The following is a 21,056-nucleotide window of genomic DNA, read 5'->3' as shown; positions in this document are numbered from 1 at the left end:
AGATAATATTATATATTATAATGAATAGCCCAATAAAAGACTTGTCCGATGGTTTTGGTGATGTAAAATTACATATAAGTCCTCCTATATATACCGAAACCAAAACTTGGGAGAGAGTGAAACTGAAAAAGAGCTCAAAAATGTTGGCTGGGTTCTTTTGCTTCGGACTACTATGCTGAGCTCTCAACGGTCAAGATGTCTCATTTCCGACATTTTCATTCTCAAAATCCCGTGCTTTCCCTGGAACCAAACAAGATTCTTTAGCACCTTTTCTTCCCTCTTGAACCTCTGTACTAAACCCCAACAGCTCAAACAAATCCACGCCCGATTCATTCTTCATGGCCTACAACAGAACTCAACGTTGTCTTCAAAACTCATTGACTGCTACGCCGAACTGGGCCTTCTTAATCTCTCACATCTAGTCTTTAATTCTATTACCGACCCAAGTTCAGTTTTTTACAATGCGATGTTGAGAAATTTGGCCAAGTTTGGTGATTTTGATAAAACCATTTTGTTTTACCAAGAAATGGTTAGGGAATCTATGTACCTTGATGAAGAAACTTACCCTTTTGTTTTGAGGTCTTGTAATGGCTTTGGAGTTGGTTGGAATTGGAAAATGATTCATGGGCATGTTGTGAAATTGGGCTTTGATTCATTTGGTTTGGTGGTTTCTGGTTTGGAAGAACTTTATGGACAAAGTGGCGATTTGTTGAATAAAACAGAATTGGTTGATGGAAACTCTGTTTCTAGATTGGATTTTTGGAATTTTCATATCTCTGAGGCTTCTCAAAGTGGTAATGGCGAGGAAAGTTTTCATCATTATAAGAGAATGAGAATGGAAAAGATAGAACCCAGTTCAGTTACTTTGATTAACTTGTTGAGATCAAGTGTTGATTTGAAGTCGGTAAGGGTGGGAAAGAGTGTTCATTGTTTGGTTTTAGTGAGCAACTTGGGAATAGATTTGTCTGTTAATACTGCATTATTGTCTATGTATGCCAAATTGGGTGCTTTGAAAGATGCCAAACTGCTGTTCGAGAAAATGCCTGAGAAAGATTGTGTAGTTTGGAATATATTGATATCAGCAAACTCTCGAAATAGTTGCCCAAAAGAAGCCATTAAATTGCTAAGAGGCATGGGAAGATCTGGAATTAGAGCTGATTTATTTACTGCACTACCTGTAATTTCTTCAATTACTCGATTGAAATCGATTGAGTGGGGCAAACAAATGCATGCCCATGTGATCAGAAATGGTTTAGACTACCAAGTACCAGTTCATAATTCTCTTATTGACATGTATTGCGAATGTGACAAGTTAAATTCAGCAAGAAAGATTTTTGAGTTATTGGAAAACAAGACTTTGGTTTCATGGAGTACAATGATTAAAGGATGTGTTACTCATGATCAATCTCTTGATGCTCTTTCTCTCTTCTCCAACATGAAACTTAATGGATTTAAAGCTGACTTCATTACAATCATTAACATCTTGCCAGCTTGTGTGAATATCGGGGCTCTAGAGAATGTAAAGTACTTTCACGGGTACTCGATGAAATCTGGCCTTAGTTCGCTTTCTTCTCTTAATACGGCTCTTCTTGTCAGCTATGCAAAATGTGGGTGCATAGAGATGGCTCAGAAGGTTTTTGATGAAGAGAAAATCAATAATAAGGATGTGATCACATGGAACTCTATGATCAGTGCGTATTCTAAGCATGGAGACTGGCAACAATGCTTTGAGTTGTACCAAAATATGAAGCAATCAAATATGAAACCTGATCAGGTTACCTTCTTAGGATTACTAACAGCCTGCGTAAATTCAGGTCTTGTTAAAGAAGGAAAAAATACTTTCAAAGAGATGATGGAATCATATGGTTGCCAACCGAATCAGGAGCATTATGCTTGCATGGTGGATCTTTTAGGACGAGCTGGGCATATAAATGAAGCCAAAGAACTTGTGAAATCAATGCCCTTCGAACCAGATGCTCGGGTTTGGGGACCTCTGTTGAGTGCCTGCAAGATGAAGCATTCTGAGACTGATCTTGCTGAGTTTGCTGCTGAGAAGCTTATAACCATGGAGCCAAAGAATGCTGGAAACTACATATTACTCTCCAACATATATGCTGCCGCAGGAAAATGGGATGGTGTTGCTAAAATGAGAAGTGTTCTTAGAGATAAAGGATTGAAGAAAACCCCGGGCTGTAGCTGGCTAGAGATCAATGGAAAAGTGCATGAGTTCCGGGTGGCTGATCGATCTCATCCAAGATCAGAAGACATATATACTATATTAAGAAACTTGGAGCTGGAATTCAAGGATGCCAAAGACAACAATTCAGAGAATAGGCTCTGAATGCTGATGTTGTTTGCTGCAGGAAAGTTTCTCCAATCTTTAACAAGAAGAGCCCAAATCAAAAGAAAACCCTTAAATCAGGCTTCCTTTGTTTCCCAAATAAGACTAGGAACTTCATTTCAGGGGACATTCTTAGATATGGTTAACGGGTACTTCTGGTACTCTTCTTCACTTACACTGTGATGAGTTCAGAGCTAGTTTTGGCTAGTTACAAGTGCAACAGATATATCACTAAATTATAGGGATGTAAACATTTAATTAAACAATTAAGAGGGCACTAAAGTAGTAGTATAATCCCATTTTTATGGGGACCTAGCATTTGGAGTACCTAATTTCATTGATATATCACTTAAGTCCCCAAATTAGTTTTTTGTAGCATTTAGATCCTCAAATTCATAAATTCGTAACATGTTAGTCCCTAAAGCATCTTTTCGATCAGAAAACTGTTAAATGCCACATTTCATGCACATGAATAAAGACCTGGATGATACATTTAGATAAAGTTAAGAACGTAAATGATACACATGAAAAAGGTTGAGGACCTCTATGCTATGTACCTAAATAAATATTATTTGTCATTTAAATAAACATTTATTATTTCCCAAGCTAGACTAAAACAATTTAAATTAATAAGATTTGGGCAAAATTTATTTTACATTGGTTGAAATTTTATTAATATTTAAAAAGTAATTAAAAATATATGAGAAAGAAAACTAGTGATAGTACTTGATTTTTTTTTGTAATTTTTTTTAATTGGATGAGAAAATACTAAAGATAAACAAAATTACATTATGCATTTGTTATTTTGTATTTGAGCAAACTTATTCAAATTTTTGACTCCATTTTTAGTTAACTAATAAAATAATAGTCAGGAATCGTTTGTGCATCAATTTCTAGGGGAATAAATGCCATAAATAAATGTAAAATGACAAGAGGATTATAGTAGTTTGAGCTTCTTGAGGTTGTTGATGATGGATTACAGTGAGTAAATACTATTGAGGAGTAGGAAAAATCTATCTCTCTTTACGATTTACACTATAGTATTTATAGTGGGACATATAGAAAGGACAATGAAATTATATGTTTCTTGATTTAGCTAAATCCTTAAGGTTGTGGGAGTGTTTAAGGTAGTTGTTGTTAGCGATTGTACATAGCTAGGCTTAGAGTTAGTTAAATATTGTTAGTTTTCTGTTTTACTGTAACTAATTCTGTTAGTTTGTTTTATCTTCCCTAGCTTAGCTATTGTTTTTATACTCTACCATTGTCATTTTGTTTTAGTAATGAGAATCTCTTTCTCTTCTTCTTCTACATTTCTCTGACTTTCCTTACATGGTATCAGAATATTTCCACTGAGGGATTCTCGTTTTTCACTCTTTCGTTCTTCTCTGTGATTGTTCATCTTCGTTACCTTCTTCTCTGTCCATGGCGACTCCATCAACAGCTATTGATTTCACGATCATTGCTCCTGTTGTGTTTACCCACAAAATTTCTGTAAAATTGGACCAGAACAACTTTCTGCTCTGGCGTCCCCAAGTACTATCCGCCATTAAAGGTCATGATCTGCTTCCTTACTTCTCCACTGATTCAAATCCTCCAGAAAAAGTTCTTGACTGAAGCCGATCAGATCGCAAAGAACATCAATCTTGCTAATCTCCAGTGGGATAAACAAGACAATCTTCTTTATTCTTGGCTGTTGTTCTCCATGACGGAAACGATGCTTACTCGAGTGGTTGGATCTAAAACTTGTGCTCAAGTTTGGAATGTTCTTGAGACCTACTTCTCCACTCAAACAACGACCAAGATAGATCAATTCACGACTCAGCTACAAAATGTGAAGAAAGGATCTCTCACTCTTGATGCCTATCTTCTGAAGATCAAGTCTCTTGTGGATCGTCTTGCTTCAGTCGGTCACACCGTTTCTGTCAAAGATCATATTGGTGCTATCTTCAAGGTCCTTCCACCTGATTACAACACATTCATAGTTTCTGTTAACTCCCGCACAGATCCATACACGATACAACAAATTGAATCTCTTCTTCTCTCCCAAGAACACCGATTAGAACAACAACATCTTGATTTGGATTCCGCTTCATTCAATCTAGCTCACCACAAGTTTGGTCGCCAATCATGTCCTACTTTCTCTCCCTCTGGTGGTCCATTCAATAAGCCTAACATCTCTGGTTTTTTTTCTAACCAGTCTCCTCATGGTAATCCTAACAATGCACATGGACGGGGCCATTGGAATCCCTATGCCACTGGTGGCTGTGGTAACCAGTTCAGCAGCCCCTTTCCAGCTAATTTGGGCAACAGATTCAGTTCAATCTCACTACAGAACACGAATCGACCAATGTGTCAACTATGTGGCAGGCCTGGTCACATCTCCTCCAAATGCTATCAACGGTTCAATCCAGACTTTCTTGGTGTTGGAGCTACTTCTCTGGACAAACCTCAAGTGAACATTGCCACTTCTGACTCGGTTAATGACCCAGCATGGTATCTCGATTCTAAAGCAACCAATCATTGCACATCAAACTTGGAAAATTTGGTGAAAAAGATAGAATACCTTGGCTCCGATCAGATTCATATGGGTGAGGCAAAATACACAAGTTTCCTTTTCCCCAATCCGAAACCACATATGACCAACCCCTTCAATTGATTCACTCGGATTTGTGGGGTCCTGCCCCTATTTTATCTTCTAATGGATATAAATACTATATTCACTTCCTAGACTCCTACTCTAGGTACACTTAGGTTTACCTCTTGAAATCCAAATCTAAAGGACTAGCCACTTTCATCAATTTTAGAACCCAGGTAGAAAAAGAGTTTAACTCTTATATCAAAGCCTTTCAAAGTGATTTGGGGGGGGGGGGGGGGGGGGGGGTGAGTTTCAAGCATTTAGTGATTATCTCTTAGAAAATGGTATAAAGAATAGACTTTCATGCCCCACAACCCATGAGCAAAATGGGTTGGCTGAGAGAAAACATAGGCATTTGATAGGGACTTCTCTCACTCTTTTAGCTCATGCTTCACTGCCAATGAAGTTTTGGGATGAGGCAGTAAGAGCTTCAGCTTTCCTCATAAATCGTTTACCTTCCTCTATCATAGGTCATTCCACTCCACTCAAGCTCCTCTTCAACAGAGGCCCCAACTACTCTCAATTAAAGGTATTCGGATGTTCTTATTTCCCTAATATTAGGCCATACAACAAACACAAACTTGAGTATAGGTCTGTTGAATGCACATTTTTGGGATGAAGTTTAAAACACAAGGGTTACAAATGCCTTTCCCTAACAGGAAGAGTATACATATCATGGGATGTGATATTCAATGAATTTTCTTTCCCTTGTGCTACCAAATCCAATACGCCTTCTACTTCTTCTGTCCAGTCCCCTTCTACTTCCACTTCAGCTACAATTCCGCTGTATCAATTACCAAGTGTCCCTTCCTCTACTTCCATTTCCATCACTGTCCACCCATCATTACCTATGTATTTTTAAAGTCCACCACCCACTACTTCCTCATCACCACCAACATCTCCATCTCCTATCCCAACTACTCAGTCACCAAGTCCAATTGTCCCTTGCATCTCTTCTGAAACTTTCCAACCCATGGACTTACCTTCATCATCATTAAACTTAAATCCCACCAACACTCATAAGATGATGACTAGAGACAAGGTCGGTGTATATAAACCAAATGTATATATAGCATCCAAGGAGCCTCTTACACTTAAAGATGCTCTATCTAGCCCCTCTTGGACTGTTGTTATGCATGAAGAACTTACAACTCTTCAAAACAACAAAACATGGACTCTAGTTCCTCTTCCTTTAGACAGAAAACCAGTTGGGTGTAAGTGGGTTTTCAAGCTTAAAGAGAATCCGGATGGTACAGTCAATAAACACAAGGCTAGACTTGTTGCTAAAGGTTTTCATCAAGAATATGGTTATGATTTTCATGAGACTTTTAGTCCTGTGGTGAAACCTACTACCATTCGGGTTATACTAACTCTTGCTTTGTCTAATGGTTGGATTGTGAAGTAGCTTGATGTCAACAATGCATTCCTTAATGGTGTGCTAAATGAAGATGTATACATGATCCAACCCCCTGGTTTTGAAGATCCTTGTCTACCTCAACATGTTTGTAAATTGCATAAAGCTCTCTATGGCTTGAGACAAGCCCCAAGAGCTTGGTTTGAACGTTTGAGGTCTGCTTTGTTATCCTTTGGTTTTACATGAGCTAAGTCTGATTATTCACTATTTACAAGAGTTACCAGTCAACACATTACCCTCATTTTGGTTTATATGTTGATGGTATTTTAGTCACTAGCTCCTCTTCTTCTGCTATACAATTTCTAATAGATGCCATGCATACCAGCTTTGCTTTGAAAGATCTTGGACAGTTGCACTATTTCTTGGGCATAGAGGTTGAGCATATTGCGGATGGTATGCACCTATCTTAGAAGAAGTACATCACTGATGTTCTCTGCCGTGCCAAGCTTCAATTTGCAAACTCTCTAGCTACACCAAAACACATTGTTTAGTCATCAAATAATCAAGTTTGACACTTTAGAACAACAAAGAATGTAGGATTTATTTAAGAAAATTAAAACCTATAGTTTGAGTGGAGAGTATAGGAAAAACAAAGGTTGATCAGGAGAGTGAGTATGTTCAAAGGAACGAACAAATACCCAAATAAATTTCTATGATTTAAAGTTTCCAAAAAATATGACAAAAATATTTATTATGATTTAATAACTACAAAAATTGTATTAATCATTAATAATTATTTGTTGACGTCTAAAAATTAATTAAAAATCTCAGAAAAATCAGAAATTAAATTCTAATGAATTTGGAAAAAAAATCGTCGAAAAACGTTTCTCGGAAGTGGCGCACTCGCCCCCACTCTTCGCTGCAATGAGTGGGCGTCATCAGAAAAGGTTGTCTTCAACCTCCAGCCAGCTTGAAAACGGGTTGTGCGACCCAGTTGCGAACCAGTCGGGTCTAACAAGTTTCCGGCCAGAAAAATTGGGGTTTTTGAGCATGTATTTGAGGGGTTTTCATCCTTGGATCATAGGTAATTGATTTATGGGGTTTATTTCGAGAAAAAACAAGAAATTTAGTGTAGATCTAAGAGATTATATGTAGAGTCCCAGAATTTTACTTAGCTAGTTAAATAGTAATAGTAGTAGCAATATCTAGTATTAGTTTGTAGTATGTTAGATTTTGTGGATTTTGGTTCAAACCGGGACTTAGTTGAAAACTCCAAGCAATAGTTATGGATTTTATAAGTTTAACCTATAGTTTAAGGATATTAATTATAACATAAGATTTGATTAATATTGCTGGTTATTAATATGATAATTATTATAACCTAAGGTTTAGATAGAGCCAATAAGAATATGACACTTGTCATGAGCATGGTTATTCCTAAGGTTTAGATAGAGCCAATAGGATTGTGACACTTGTCATATGCATGATTATTAAGGAATTATTATTTTAATGATAAAATAAGAGAAATATAAGACTTAGTCTTCACCAGAATCTGTTAGGAGCATGACATTTGTCACAATTTTATTTATTTGTGGATTAGGTTGTTATTTAGATAATTAAATAAATTTTCTATAACTTTAGAGCACTGTAACTTCCGATCTATTTTTGACCCAGTTATGTTATGAATTTCGAAAAATAGTATTTCTAAAAAGTTGTAGATAATTGAATTAGATTTCTAATAGTATAAAGATGGTCTAAATCAGATCCTACATCTCTAGTTATGTTGATTTTACTGCAGGTAAGTTTAGAGTTACGAGATTTAGGGAGTTAGAAGTTAGGATTCTATTTGTTTTTATTATTTTCGTTTTTAATTTTAAAAATCAAGCTTTGACTTCTTAAACCTCTCTCTGAACAATTTGACCAAGTCCTAAGCCTTTGATTGAAGAATACTCAAATATTTTCAATTAAATTCATTACTTTTATTCAAAGCCAAAAAGAAGATCTTTATTCCTAGAACTCTATAGAACCCAACCCTTTCACTTACTCTTCAGCTGTGATCATACTCCAAGGTGTTAGTGAGAACATAAGAGTGATACACTTGGGTGGGAAAGGAAAAAAGCTTATCATTCTTAAGCTTTACCAAACACTTGGGAAGTAAGGATTAGAGTATTTCGGTATTGGAGTTAGGCCAATCTATAAGGTCAACAAAGGTACCCTTATTCTTAAGTTCAATCCTGTTTGATTCCTTAGTTTCTTTAGTTTTCATTCAGGTTCTAACTTTTGTTATAGTTTTGTGGTTAGGTTTTTAAGTTCTTTGAACTTAAGGTGTCTTTTCGGTAAGTTTTCTCTTGGTGGTTTAGTTATAGTCTTTTCATTATTTATTCTTTAGAAATACTCACTATTTGTATTGTTGGTTTTAGGAGTGTTCTCCATCCTGCCTTTGTTCTCAAATATCCCGGTGTTGGTAAGGAAAATATGATAGAATTTTGTATGCTTATATGATATGTTATTGTAATGACCCACTAATCTAGACTATTTGGACCATTAACGAAACTATACATAAAACTTACATTTTTGCGGAAATACCATAATTTTACTGAGTAACTTGTTAAAAATAAGAGTTTCTTACAAAATAGAATACTAAGAAGGATATGGGATCCCATTGTCTTTGAAAACAAAACATGATTTAAATGAAAAGAATTACATAAGAAATGCGGAAAATACATATAAAACCATAAAAGATAAAATGAGACTACATCCTCGAATCGAATAACGCTCGGCCCCTTGACTTCATTCACCATCGATACACATCCTCTAAGCGTCAGGCATCTTACCGCCTCTAAAGCTATTTTCCTGCACATAAAACAAAAAGGAATGAGCCTAATGCCCAGCAAGGAAAATCTAACACATAGTCATACACATAAATTTCATAATAAACGTAAAGACATATCATAACACTTAATACATACACTTATTATAATGACCATTATTACTTGGGGTCCCATAGACTAAACAAGCTTATGCCCATGAGATTAGTGGGGTCCTACTAGCTAAGTAGGCATATGCCCATAATCTTTTTGGGGTCTTGTTAGTCAAATAGGGCATAAGCCCAAGCCTACAAACATACACATTCATAACATATTCATAACATATCATATTTCATAACATAACACATAAGCAATACACATATAGATTCTATCCTATTTTCCTTACCAAAGTTACCGGGATATGATGGATTGAGTTGGGACTTTTGGAACACTCCTAGAACCATATGAGAAAGAGTGAGTCTTATGAAGAAGAAGAAATGAAAATGAATAGGAAGACTAAACCATTGAGAAATATGCTTACCACAACTTATGTGCTTAAGAACTTGGATTCCCTAACCAAAATAAGAATGAGGTTAGGGGACTGAGTAGAAGGCTTTGAGAAAGAAAATAACATGAAACAAATGAAATAGAGTTTTGGGTTTACCTCAAAGACTTGCAAGACTGTAGAGTCCAAGAACTTTACTTAGCTAAGATAGATAGTAGTATGATAGTATTTATAGCATTATCTTTGTTACTATGGATTTTTGGTTCAGACCGGGAGTTATTTGGACACTCATAGTAGTACTTATAGATTTTCTAAGTTTAACCTATAGTTTAAGAATATTAAGTATAACCTAAGGTTTGATTATATGACTGATATTAATGATAGTATTTGTTATATTATAAGGTTTAGACATCAACCAATAGGATTTTAAGCACATGTTTTGAATGGTAATTAAGGATTAAGTATTTTTGAGGATTAAATTAAATAAGGGTAAAGTTTGAATGTTATAGGGTCAGTCAGCAGCTTTGAGTACGTTGAGGGCTTAGTCAAGGCTATTTACTCCATTCAAACTTAGCTAAAAATGTGTAAATTCGTGTTTAAATATTCAGCGTATGCCGATATATCGCAGCTATAGGGGGCGATATATCGCAGCACGTAGATACGGAAAACACGAATCGATGCACGGTCACCTCGGGAACAAAGGTCCAGGCGATATATCGCCTATAGGGGGCGATATATCGCCTCCACCAGCATGTTTTCAAATACTTTTGAATTCTTTTCCTTTCAGCCATTCAAACTCCTTCAACAGTCCAGCATCTCCTGAACGAGTCTTCAGCCTCTGCTGAACGATTATTCAAATGATTTTCACCTAAAAAGCCATTATTTTTATTCAAGTAAAATCAAGATACTTTCATTCCCAAACTCTATAAATAGGACCTAGTACCCAGCCATTATTCACCATTTGCTCTAAGTTCAGAAGCTGCTAGTGTTAAGTGAGTGTGAGAGTGTAAACACTTGGTTTGGGGAAAAACTATAAGCTTAAACATCATAAGCTTATCAAACACTTTGGGAAGTGAGTTCTATAGTATTTCGATGGAGGTTAGAGTGATCTTGTAATCTTTGAGGTAAACCCAAAACTCTAGTTCCTTTCTGTATTTTATGTTATTTCCTTTCTCAAAACCTTCTACTCAGTCCCCTAACCTTATTCTTATTTTGGTTAGGGAATCCAAACTCTTAAGCATATAAGTTGGTAAGTATGTTTTTATGGTTTAGTCTTTCCATCTCTTTCATTTCATCTCCTTTCTTTAGACTCACTCTTTATTATGGTTTTAGGAGTGTTCCAAAAGTCCCAACTCAGTCCATTATATCCCAGTAACTTTGGTAAGGAAAATAGGCTAGAATCTATATGTTTATGTTTATGTTATCTTATGTGTTATGTTATGATATGATATGAGTATGTTATGAATATGTTGTGCATGTGTATGTTGTAGGCTTGGGCATATGCCCTATTTGACTAACAAGACCCCAAAAAGATTGTGGGCATATGCCTATTTAGTTGGTAGGACCCCACTAATCTCATGGGCATAAGCTTGTTTAGTCTATGGGACCCCAAGTAATAATGGCCATTATAATAAGTGTATTATGTGTTATGATATGTCTTTACGTTATTATGAAATTATGTTTATGTTTATGACTATGTGTTAGATTTTTCCTTGCTGGGCATTAGGCTCATTCCTTTCTGTTTATGTGCAGGAAATAAGCTTTAGAGGCGGAAAGATTCGTGACGCTTAGAGGATGTGTATCGATGGTGAATGGAGTCAAGGGGCCGAGTGTTATTCGATTCGAGGATGTAGTCTTCTTTATGTTTTAATGGTTTCAAATGTATTTTCCGCATTTTCTATGTAACTCTTTTTAGTTTTTTAAGTTATTTTTGTTTTAAAGACAATGGGTACCCATATCCTACTTATTTTATGAAAGTAACCTTTGTTTCCACAAGTTTCAATAAAATTATGGTATTTCCGCAAAAATGTAAGTTTTATGTATAGATTCGTTAATGGTCCAAATAGTCTAGAGTAGTGGGTCATTACAAAGACCAATCTAACCACAACCGAAATACTAAAGAACCTTACTTCCCAAAGTGTTTGATAAGCTTATGACTTTCCCACCCAAGTGTTTAACTCTCACACTCTCCTAGCACTTGCAGCTTCTGAACTTAGAGCAAAAGGTGAATAATGGCTGGGTACTAGGTCCTATTTATAGAGTTTGGGAATGAAAGTATCTTGATTTTACTTGAATAAAAATAATGGCTTTTAGGTGAAAATAATTTGAATAATCGTTCAGCAGAGGCTGAAGACTCGTTCAAAAGATGCTGGACTTATGAAGGAGTTTGAATGGCTGAAAGGAAAAGAATTCAAAAACGTTTGAACATATGCTGGAGGAGGCGATATATCGCCCCCTGTAGGCGATATATCGCCTGGACCAGTATGCCCGAGGCTACCGTGCATCGTCTCGTGTTTTCCGTATCTACGTGCTGCGATATATCGCCCCCTATAGCTGCGATATATCGGCATACGCTGATTAATTAAACACGAAATTACACATTTTGAGCTAAGTTTGAATGGAGTAAACAGCCTTGACTAAGCCCTCAACGTATTCAAAGCTGCTGACTGACCCTATAACATTCAAACTTTACCCTTATTTAATTTAATCCTAAAAAATACTTAATCCTTAATTACCCATTCATAACATGTGCTTAAAATCCTATTGGTTGATATCTAAACCTTATAATATAACAAATATTATCCTTAATATCAGTCATATAATCAAACCTTAGGTTATACTTAATATTCTTAAACTATAGGTTAAACTTAGAAAATCTATAAGTACTACTATGAGTGTCCAAATAATTCCCGGTCTGAACCAAAAATCCACAGTTACAATGATAATACTATACATACTATAATACTACTAAATAATTAGCTAAGTAAAGTTCTTGGACTCTACAGTTATGCTTATGTTATATGTTATGTTATCTTATGTTGTGTTATGATATGTCAACATTATGTATAGTATGATATTAGACCTTGGGCGTATGACTTGTCTAGCTAGCAAGCCCCAATAATTTATGGGCATGTGATTTGCTTGGCTAGCAAGCCCCACAAATCTAATGGGCATATGGCTTGCTTAGTTAACAAGCCCAAAGTAGTATAATGGTCATTGTAGTAGTATATGACATATGTTTATGGTATACTTATAGTATATGTTTATGATATGTTTTTTTTTCTTCATATGTTATGATATGATTTTATGTGTATGTTTATGGTGTTAGTGGTTTTTTTTTCCTTGTTGGGCAATACGCTCATTCCTTTATTTTTAGTGTGATGCAGGAAAATGAATATGGAAGTCGGAAGGATTCTTGGTAGCTTGGCTTGTGTGTTGATGATGGATGGAATGTGTGGACTGCGTGTCGATCGAGGATGAAATTATTTATTTTTAGTCTTTTAAATCATGTTTTTCCGCATTTAGTTTTGTAAACAATTTTCTTTAGTTTAAAATTATGTTTTAAACAATGGGTACCCATGCCATATTTTCTATTATTATGTATTTGATGCAATATTTCGAGATTTAATAAAGTTATATTATTTCTTATGTATCTTTCCCAAAATAGTAGCTATGTGTAGTAGATCTAATGATCCAAGGTCTTAGAAATAGTTGGGTCATTACAGTTGGTATCAGAGTAACGATCCATTTACATGAAGTTCTCCTTGATACACACGCTCAAGCTCCAAATCTAACCGCCAATGTAAGTGTTTATGTTATAGTTATTATGATTATGTGTATTAGCCCTTATGTTTTCATTTAAGAATATTTATAAATTAGTTTATTTTTTTCGTTATTTATTTTATTTATTATCTTTGTATTTATGATTGTATATAGTGAAAACCTTTTTCCAAATAAATATCATTGTTATTTTTGAATGACATGTATGGGTTTGATTTTCTTTTACAATCATAATAAATAATAAACACTACTACAAAAAGGGGCAATTATGTCAGTCAAACGCGTCAGTCAACGCAGTTGACTGATGCTGTTGACCAAGAATTAACATTTGTGGCAGTTGGACACTGCCACAAATGAGGGTCCAATTGCGTCATAACGTACATTGATGATGTTTAATGAGACCGTTTGCGTCAGTGAAGCACTGACGCAAACGCTCCGTTACCGTCAGTGGGCCACTGATGCAACTGGGTCTCCATTATTAAAACCCTCTTCGTCCCCAGCCGAGCCCCATTTCACTCAAACCGTTTCAGACTGTGTTTTCTTCCCAAAACAGCGGCGCCCAACCGAGGTTCTCCACATTTAGGTACGTTTTTAGCCATTTTTTTTTTCAATTTTAATGTTAAAATAATGATTTATATATGTTTATGAAACTTATTTATAGTTTTTTTTGGATTTTTTTGTATAGATTTTGTTTTTTGAAAATTATAGTTTGAAAACCCATATTCTTTATTGGATTTTTGGGGTATTCTACATCAAGAACCCACATTGCTCAATTACCACAAGTAAGTGTAATTTTATTAATTTTTATGATTTAAATATAATTTTTGTGAATTTTTTTTTTTTATAAATTGACTATATTTCAGATTTTTAATTTTTAGATAGTTTTATTAATTTTTTTTAATTTAATTAAATTTCGAATTTACTATGTAAATGAGTATATATATAGATTAATGTATATATTTTGTATAAGTTTCATTTTATTAATTGTTTAGTTTGATTATTATTAGTAAATTTTTGTTTATATTTTGTTAACTTTTTTAAATTATTTTTAAATTTTGGGTTTAATTGGTTAAATAGGTATATATTAAAATTGTTTGTTTTTTTAAGTTATATTTTATTATTGATTTAGTTAGGATATTTATAGTCGATTTTTATTTATGTGAGTTGTTAACTTTTTTTTAAAAAAAAAAATTTATTTCGGGTTTAAGTGAACAAATGAGTACATATAACAAATTATTTGTTTTCTTTAAGCATTTTATTGTTTATTTAGTTACAATATAGCTTTATGATATTTTTCTTTATATTTTGTTAACTTTTTTTATTATTTTTTTGTATATTGTTATATTTGAGTAGGTATTTTGTTGACAACTTTGTTGGTGAGATCAAGCTTTGGAGGATTTTATATTAGAGGTAATATTTTAAACCTTAATGTATAATTAATATATTGAACTTAGTAGCATGTACGAATTATAAAATAATGGAGATAGGATCTGGGACTGTGTGCTGCGGTGATATAAGGCTGTAATTGTGCATGTTTGATTAATTACTTGATTTGTTGTATATATGTGATGAATATATGTTTATTTAAATTTTGGGAAATATGATAGAAATAGGGGAAATGCTACCCAATTTTTTGTAAGATTTAGTAATTTGAGAATTATGCATGTTGATTGATTAATTGGTTTGTTGTGTTCATGTGATGAATATATGTTTATTTAAATTTTGGGAAATATGATAGAAATAGAGGAAATGCTGGTCAATTTTTTTTAGGATTTAGTAATTTGAGAATTATGCCTGTTTGATTGATTAGTTGGATATTTTTGTGTATACCATGTGCTATATAAATGCACATTTTAAATTTGGGAAATGTGATAGAAATAGGGGAAATGTTGCCCAATTTTTTTTGGAGATGTTGTTTCCTTTATTTACTTGTCAATTAAGTAATCCACGAACTTAATTGTTAATGTTTGTTGCATTGTTTGTTTGTTTTTTTTTGTTGTGTGAAGTTTGACAATGGATAGAGATTGGATGTCAGCGGATAGGTTATCCATGAAATATAGGAATGGAGTTGAGTTTTTCTTGAAATTTTGTGCAAGAAATACTCAATCTCCTAATAGTATTCCTTGTCTATGTGTTAAGTGTGGTAACGTTGTGAGGATGCCAATTTTTAAAATAAAAGACCACTTATTTAGGAATGGAATCGACAAAAATTATAAAGTATGGTTTTTGCACGGTAAAAGAATGAAATGGATTGATGAGGGACCATCTAAGAATAATAAGTATTTTGATGTTGATTATGAAGTTGATGATGTTGCAGAGATGATTGATGATGTACAATATAAATCACATGTGGATCCAATTAAATTTCAGTCAATCTTAGAAGATGCTGAGAAACCTATTTTCCCTAATTGTACAAGGTTCACTAAATTATCAGCACTGCTTAGGTTGTATAACTTAAAAGCCAAACATGGGTGGAGTGATAAGGGAATGACAGAATTGTTAACATTTTTAGGAGAATTATTACCCGAAGGTAATGAAATGTCGTCTTCATTTTATGAAGCGAAGAAGACATTGCGTTGGTTAGGCATGCAATATGAAAAAATACATGCTTGTCCTAACGATTGCATCTTATATCGAAAGAGATTTGTTGATGCAATTGCATGTCCAACATGTGGCGAATCTAGATGGCAAAAGAAAAAAAATTCAGATGCAGTTAGAAAATGTGTCCCTACAAAGGTTTTATGGTATCTACCACCGATACCTCGTTTGGTTAGGTTGTACCGAAATGATGATCATGTTAAAAATTTAATTTGGCATGCTAAATATAGAGTAAAGGATGGCAAGCTAAGACATCCAGCTGACTCGCCAGCTTGGAAAACAGTAGATGTTAAATGGCCAAAATTTGGGAATGAACCGAGGAATATTCGTTTGGGTCTTTCTGCTGACGGAATTAATCCACACAATTCCCTTAGTAGTAAATATAGTTGTTGGCCTGTAATGCTAGTCATCTATAATCTACCGCCATGGTTGTGTATGAAGAGGAAGTTTACCATGTTGACCTTGTTGATATCTGGTCCTAAACAACCTGGAAATGATATTGATGTATACCTAGCTCCTTTAATTGATGATTTGAGCACATTGTGGTATGAGGGGGTTAATGCTTACGATGCTTATAAGAAAGAAAATTTTAATCTTAAAGCAGTGTTGTTGTGGACTATTAATGATTTTCCAGCCTTAGGTAATCTTTCTGGATTTAGTGTGAAAGGGTACAAGGCATGTCCCATTTGTGAAGAAGAGACTCATTCTGAATATTTAAAACATTTTAGAAAGATTTGTTATATGGGACACCGAAAGTTCTTATCCGAAAAACATAAATTTCGAAGCTTGAAAGATGCCTTTAATGGTAAACCTGAATTTGGAAAGGCTCCACCACCTTTACTTGGAGGACAATTGTTAACAAAGTTGAATAAAGTCCAATGCAAGTTCGGAAAACCTAGAAATTTTACAAATAAGAGAAAAAATGTTAGACGTGAAAAAACAAAGGAGGTTATAGATGGTGCGACAGGTTGTTGGAAGAAGAAATCTATATTTTTTTTTTTTGAGCTTGAGTATTGGGAGCATTTGGTTTTGCGGCACAACTTAGATGTAATACACATTGAGAAAAACGCGTCGGATAGCTTAATTAGTACATTGCTGAATATTCCTGGTAAGAGTAAGGATGGAATCAAAGCTCGGTTGGATTTAAAAGTAATGGGTATACGCAGTAAGTTACAACCAGAGGTTGGTGAGAGACGAACCTATTTAACACCTGCGTGTTATACCTTGTCTAAAGAAGAAAAACGAATTGTATGTCATTCTTTGTCGAATGTGAAAGTACCGGAAGGTTATTCTTCAAATATTTCTTCTCTGGTAGATATGAAAATTTTGAATTTAGTTGGAATGAAGTCTCATGACCATCATGCACTACTTGAACATCTTCTACCGGTAGCTATCCGTTCTGTGTTACCCAAAAAAGTTCGATATGCAATTACCAAACTATGTTTTTTCTTTAAATCCATTTGTTGTAAAGTGGTAGATGTGTCGAAGTTGGACAATCTTCAAACAAATATCGTGGTAACTATGTGTGAGTTGGAGCAGTATTTCCCACCTTCATTTTTTGACATAATGGTTCATTTAATAGTTCATTTGGTGAGAGAAGTAAAATTGTGTGGACCAGTATACTTGAGATGGATGTACCCATTTGAACGGTATATGAAGGTTTTCAAAGGTTATGTTAGAAATAAAAGTAGACCTGAGGGTTGCATAGTTGAATCCTACATCGTTGAAGAAGCAATGGAGTTCTGCTCAGAATACTTATCAGGTGTTGCGAGCATTGGACTATGTTTTTCTCAAATTGAGTTTGAAATAAGTAAAGGTGGTAGAGGTGGTGTTGTTTCTGAAGTAAATAAATCTGATAGAGATGAAGCACATCGCCTAGTCTTACAAAATATTGATGATGTTCAACCATACATCGAGTAAGTTCCCATACATATGCATGGTCAATCTTATTTTTCTCTTTCATTATATTGACAATGATATAAATAATTTTTCTTGAAGAGAACATTTCAATTGGATCAAGACTACTTATCTCAATAAGTCTCGGAATAAAAAATGGGTACAAGATGAACATTATCGAAATTTCAGCACTTGGTTCGAGAATGAGGTAAAATACTTGTGTTGTTCTTGTTTGAGTGTTATTTATGTATGTTAGCTAGTTAGAATTTAATATACTTTGTTTAATTTTTATTGTATTCTAGATTCTGAATAACACCACAAACAAAGTGTCTGAAACTCTAAAATGGATAGCACGAGGTCCTTCAATGAGTGTAATTAAGTATCAATCCTATTATATTCACGGTATTCAATTCAACACCATGGAACGTGATAATATTAGAAAGACACAAAATAGTGGTGTTACCATTATCGCCCAGACTTTTCAAATATCTAGTTCCAAAGATAAAAATCCCATAAATTGTGATATGACATTTTATGGGGTGATCAAAGAAATTTGGGAACTAGATTATGTGACTATTTGAATTCCTGTCTTCTTGTGTGATTGGGTGAAAAGTGATAATGGGGTCAAAACAGATGACTTAGGATTCACACTGGTGGACTTAAACCGAATAGGACATAAATCTGACCGCTTTATAATGGCGTCACAAGCCAAGTAAGTGTTTTATGTGAGTGATCCAGTAGATGCTCGATGGTCAATTGTTCTAACAAGTCAACCAAAAGATTATCTGATCAAAGAGTCTGGGAGCGATGACATTATACTTGAACAAGAAACATTTACCATTGCTTCACCGTCTATTGATGTCACCATTGATAATGATGATGACTCTATACGCGAGAATGGTGAAGGGTTGTGGGTAGATAATTAAAGGTATATATATATTAATTTTGTGATTTTGTTTTTATGTATTTTTTGAAGTTTATACTAGATAATATTTTTGTTTACTTAATTGCAAATTTATTGATTATGGACCCATCACATGCTGATGAGGGCGATCCATTTGTTGATGATGATGGTATTGGTCTTGAGGGGATTAATGCTACCACACCAACAAATACACAAGATAAGAAGTATATGGGCAAATTGACTTGCAGTGATGTATTCAAAGCAAGAAGTGAGGGGCATAATTATGAGGTCGAGTACAATCATTTTGGTCGAGTGATGAGAAAAGGGGGGATCAAGATGAACAACACCATCGGCCTTCTATCACGCACAACCCTTCCTTTAGATATCGACAATTGGAAACAAATGCCGAAGGATAAAAAGGAGACTTTATGGGGTCAAATACAGGTAAGTTATGGTGTTAACTATTAAATTTATCCTAACAAATTAATATATTGAAAAAAGTTTAATATTTTTTGGTTAGTTTGTGCAGACTACGTTCAAACTTCCAAATTATGCTAAAACAGACGTACTAAAAGAGGCAGGAAAAACATGGAGAAATTGGAAAACAAGACTAACAAAAGATCTTATTTACATATATAAGAATGTAGCTCCTGAGCTTCTTGCCAATCCGCCACTAGAGTACATCGAATATTACGACCCTGAAGATTGGAAAAAATTTGTTGTGAAAAGACTAACTCCAGATTGGGAAGAGATGAGAAAACAAAAACAAGATGCTCGGTTTCAGAACAAGTATCCACATCACTCAGGGCGTGGCGGTTATGCTCTAGTATAGCAACAAATGGAAGATGAATTAAGTCATGAGTTGACCGAATATGACAGAGCTGAGATGTGGACACGTGCACGAATGAATAAGAAAGGAGAAGTCATTAGTGAAGAAGCTCGAGAGGTGGTGAAGAAGATTGTAAGTGTTCTTCGATTTTTTGAAATAATTTTAATGATTAATGTGTGTGTTAAATTGTAATTGATTTATTTACTATGTATATAGGCAGAATACAGGCAAAAAGTAGCAGAAGGTGAGTTGGTGGAGGAAGGTTCAAACGATATACTAACAACGGCATTAGGCACTCCGGAGCATGGGGGACGTGTTAGGGGGGTCGGTGCACATGTCGCTCCCCATCAATTTTTTCATGTCCCATCGCCAAGAAGAAAAAGTCACAAACAAAAAGATGTGGAAGATGCTCGTTATAAAAACCTTGAAGAGAAATGGCGTCAATCTGAAGAAAGGTCACGTCAACAGGAGGAAAAGTTAAACCAGTTGATGGCGTATATTGCATCTCAACAGAGCGGTGTGTTTGGATCATCAACTGCATCTGGTTCGGGTGTAGGAGGAGACTCAAACATGCCACACGCACCATATGCCCCTCCACCACCGATGACGCAGGCACAATATGCTCTGCCACAACCGACATGGACATCAAATGCTCATCGAACACCCTCACAACCACCATATGCTCATCCACCACAAACACAGGCACCATGTGCTCCCCCACCATCGCAGTCAAATTTTCCTGATGAGGTAATAGTTTCTTATTAATTCATTATTTCATATATTTGACCTAGTAAAAATATAGTTTATCGAAAAATCTAACAGATTAATTGGAATGCAACAAATTAATTGTAAGTTTTGTCTTGGTTCGACACAAAATATAGTTGCAGAGGGGAAACTTATAAGTACCTGTTGCACAAAAATACATAGCGTTCAACTGCCTCCTGTAAATTATCGTGTGAGAATTGAGGTATCCATTCAAGAGAACGCTAGTTTACCATATTCGCTTACAATGGAAGGTTATACATTGGTTGGACAAGCAGTCGGGTACGATGTTGGATGGCCACAACATTGGGTCCTTACTAATCAACAAACGAAAGAGCCACTTACGCCCTCTACTCAACAGCCAAAACAATCAAAGAAAATAATAGAGGCATTGACACAGGAGCCTACAGAAGTGCCTATGCCAAGAATTGTTAAGTGTTTGGTGAAGTTTACTGATAAATGGAAAGCTGACCACGTGGTAGAAATTCCAATTGTAGAAAAGGTATTTGGATTCTAAACTACTGCTATGTTAGGGAAAGATGAGATCTTCCACTTTTGCAACTATGAGATGATCGGGCAGACTGAACTAGCATTATATATGAGGTACAATGGTGTTTATAAACTTTTAGTTTATTTAGTGTAACT

At 34.9% G+C, this 21,056-nt stretch overlaps 1 protein-coding gene across 1 annotated transcript; it reads left to right on the top strand.

Moving 5' to 3' along the window:
* The first annotated feature begins 16 nt into the window (after nt 1-16).
* LOC133802516 (pentatricopeptide repeat-containing protein At1g11290, chloroplastic-like) lies at nt 17-2,668 on the top strand. The gene has a single exon (XM_062240841.1). It carries the CDS (start codon nt 173-175, stop codon nt 2,339-2,341), a length of 2,169 nt encoding a protein of 722 aa, XP_062096825.1. The 5' UTR covers nt 17-172; the 3' UTR covers nt 2,342-2,668.
* Nucleotides 2,669-21,056: the final 18,388 nt, after the last annotated feature.

Source organism: Humulus lupulus, chromosome 9 (assembly GCF_963169125.1).
Source record: "Humulus lupulus chromosome 9, drHumLupu1.1, whole genome shotgun sequence".
Classification (NCBI taxonomy): domain Eukaryota; kingdom Viridiplantae; phylum Streptophyta; class Magnoliopsida; order Rosales; family Cannabaceae; genus Humulus; species Humulus lupulus.
The sequence above is the reverse complement of the archived record's forward strand: the minus strand, read 5'-3'. Positions and strand labels throughout refer to the sequence as shown.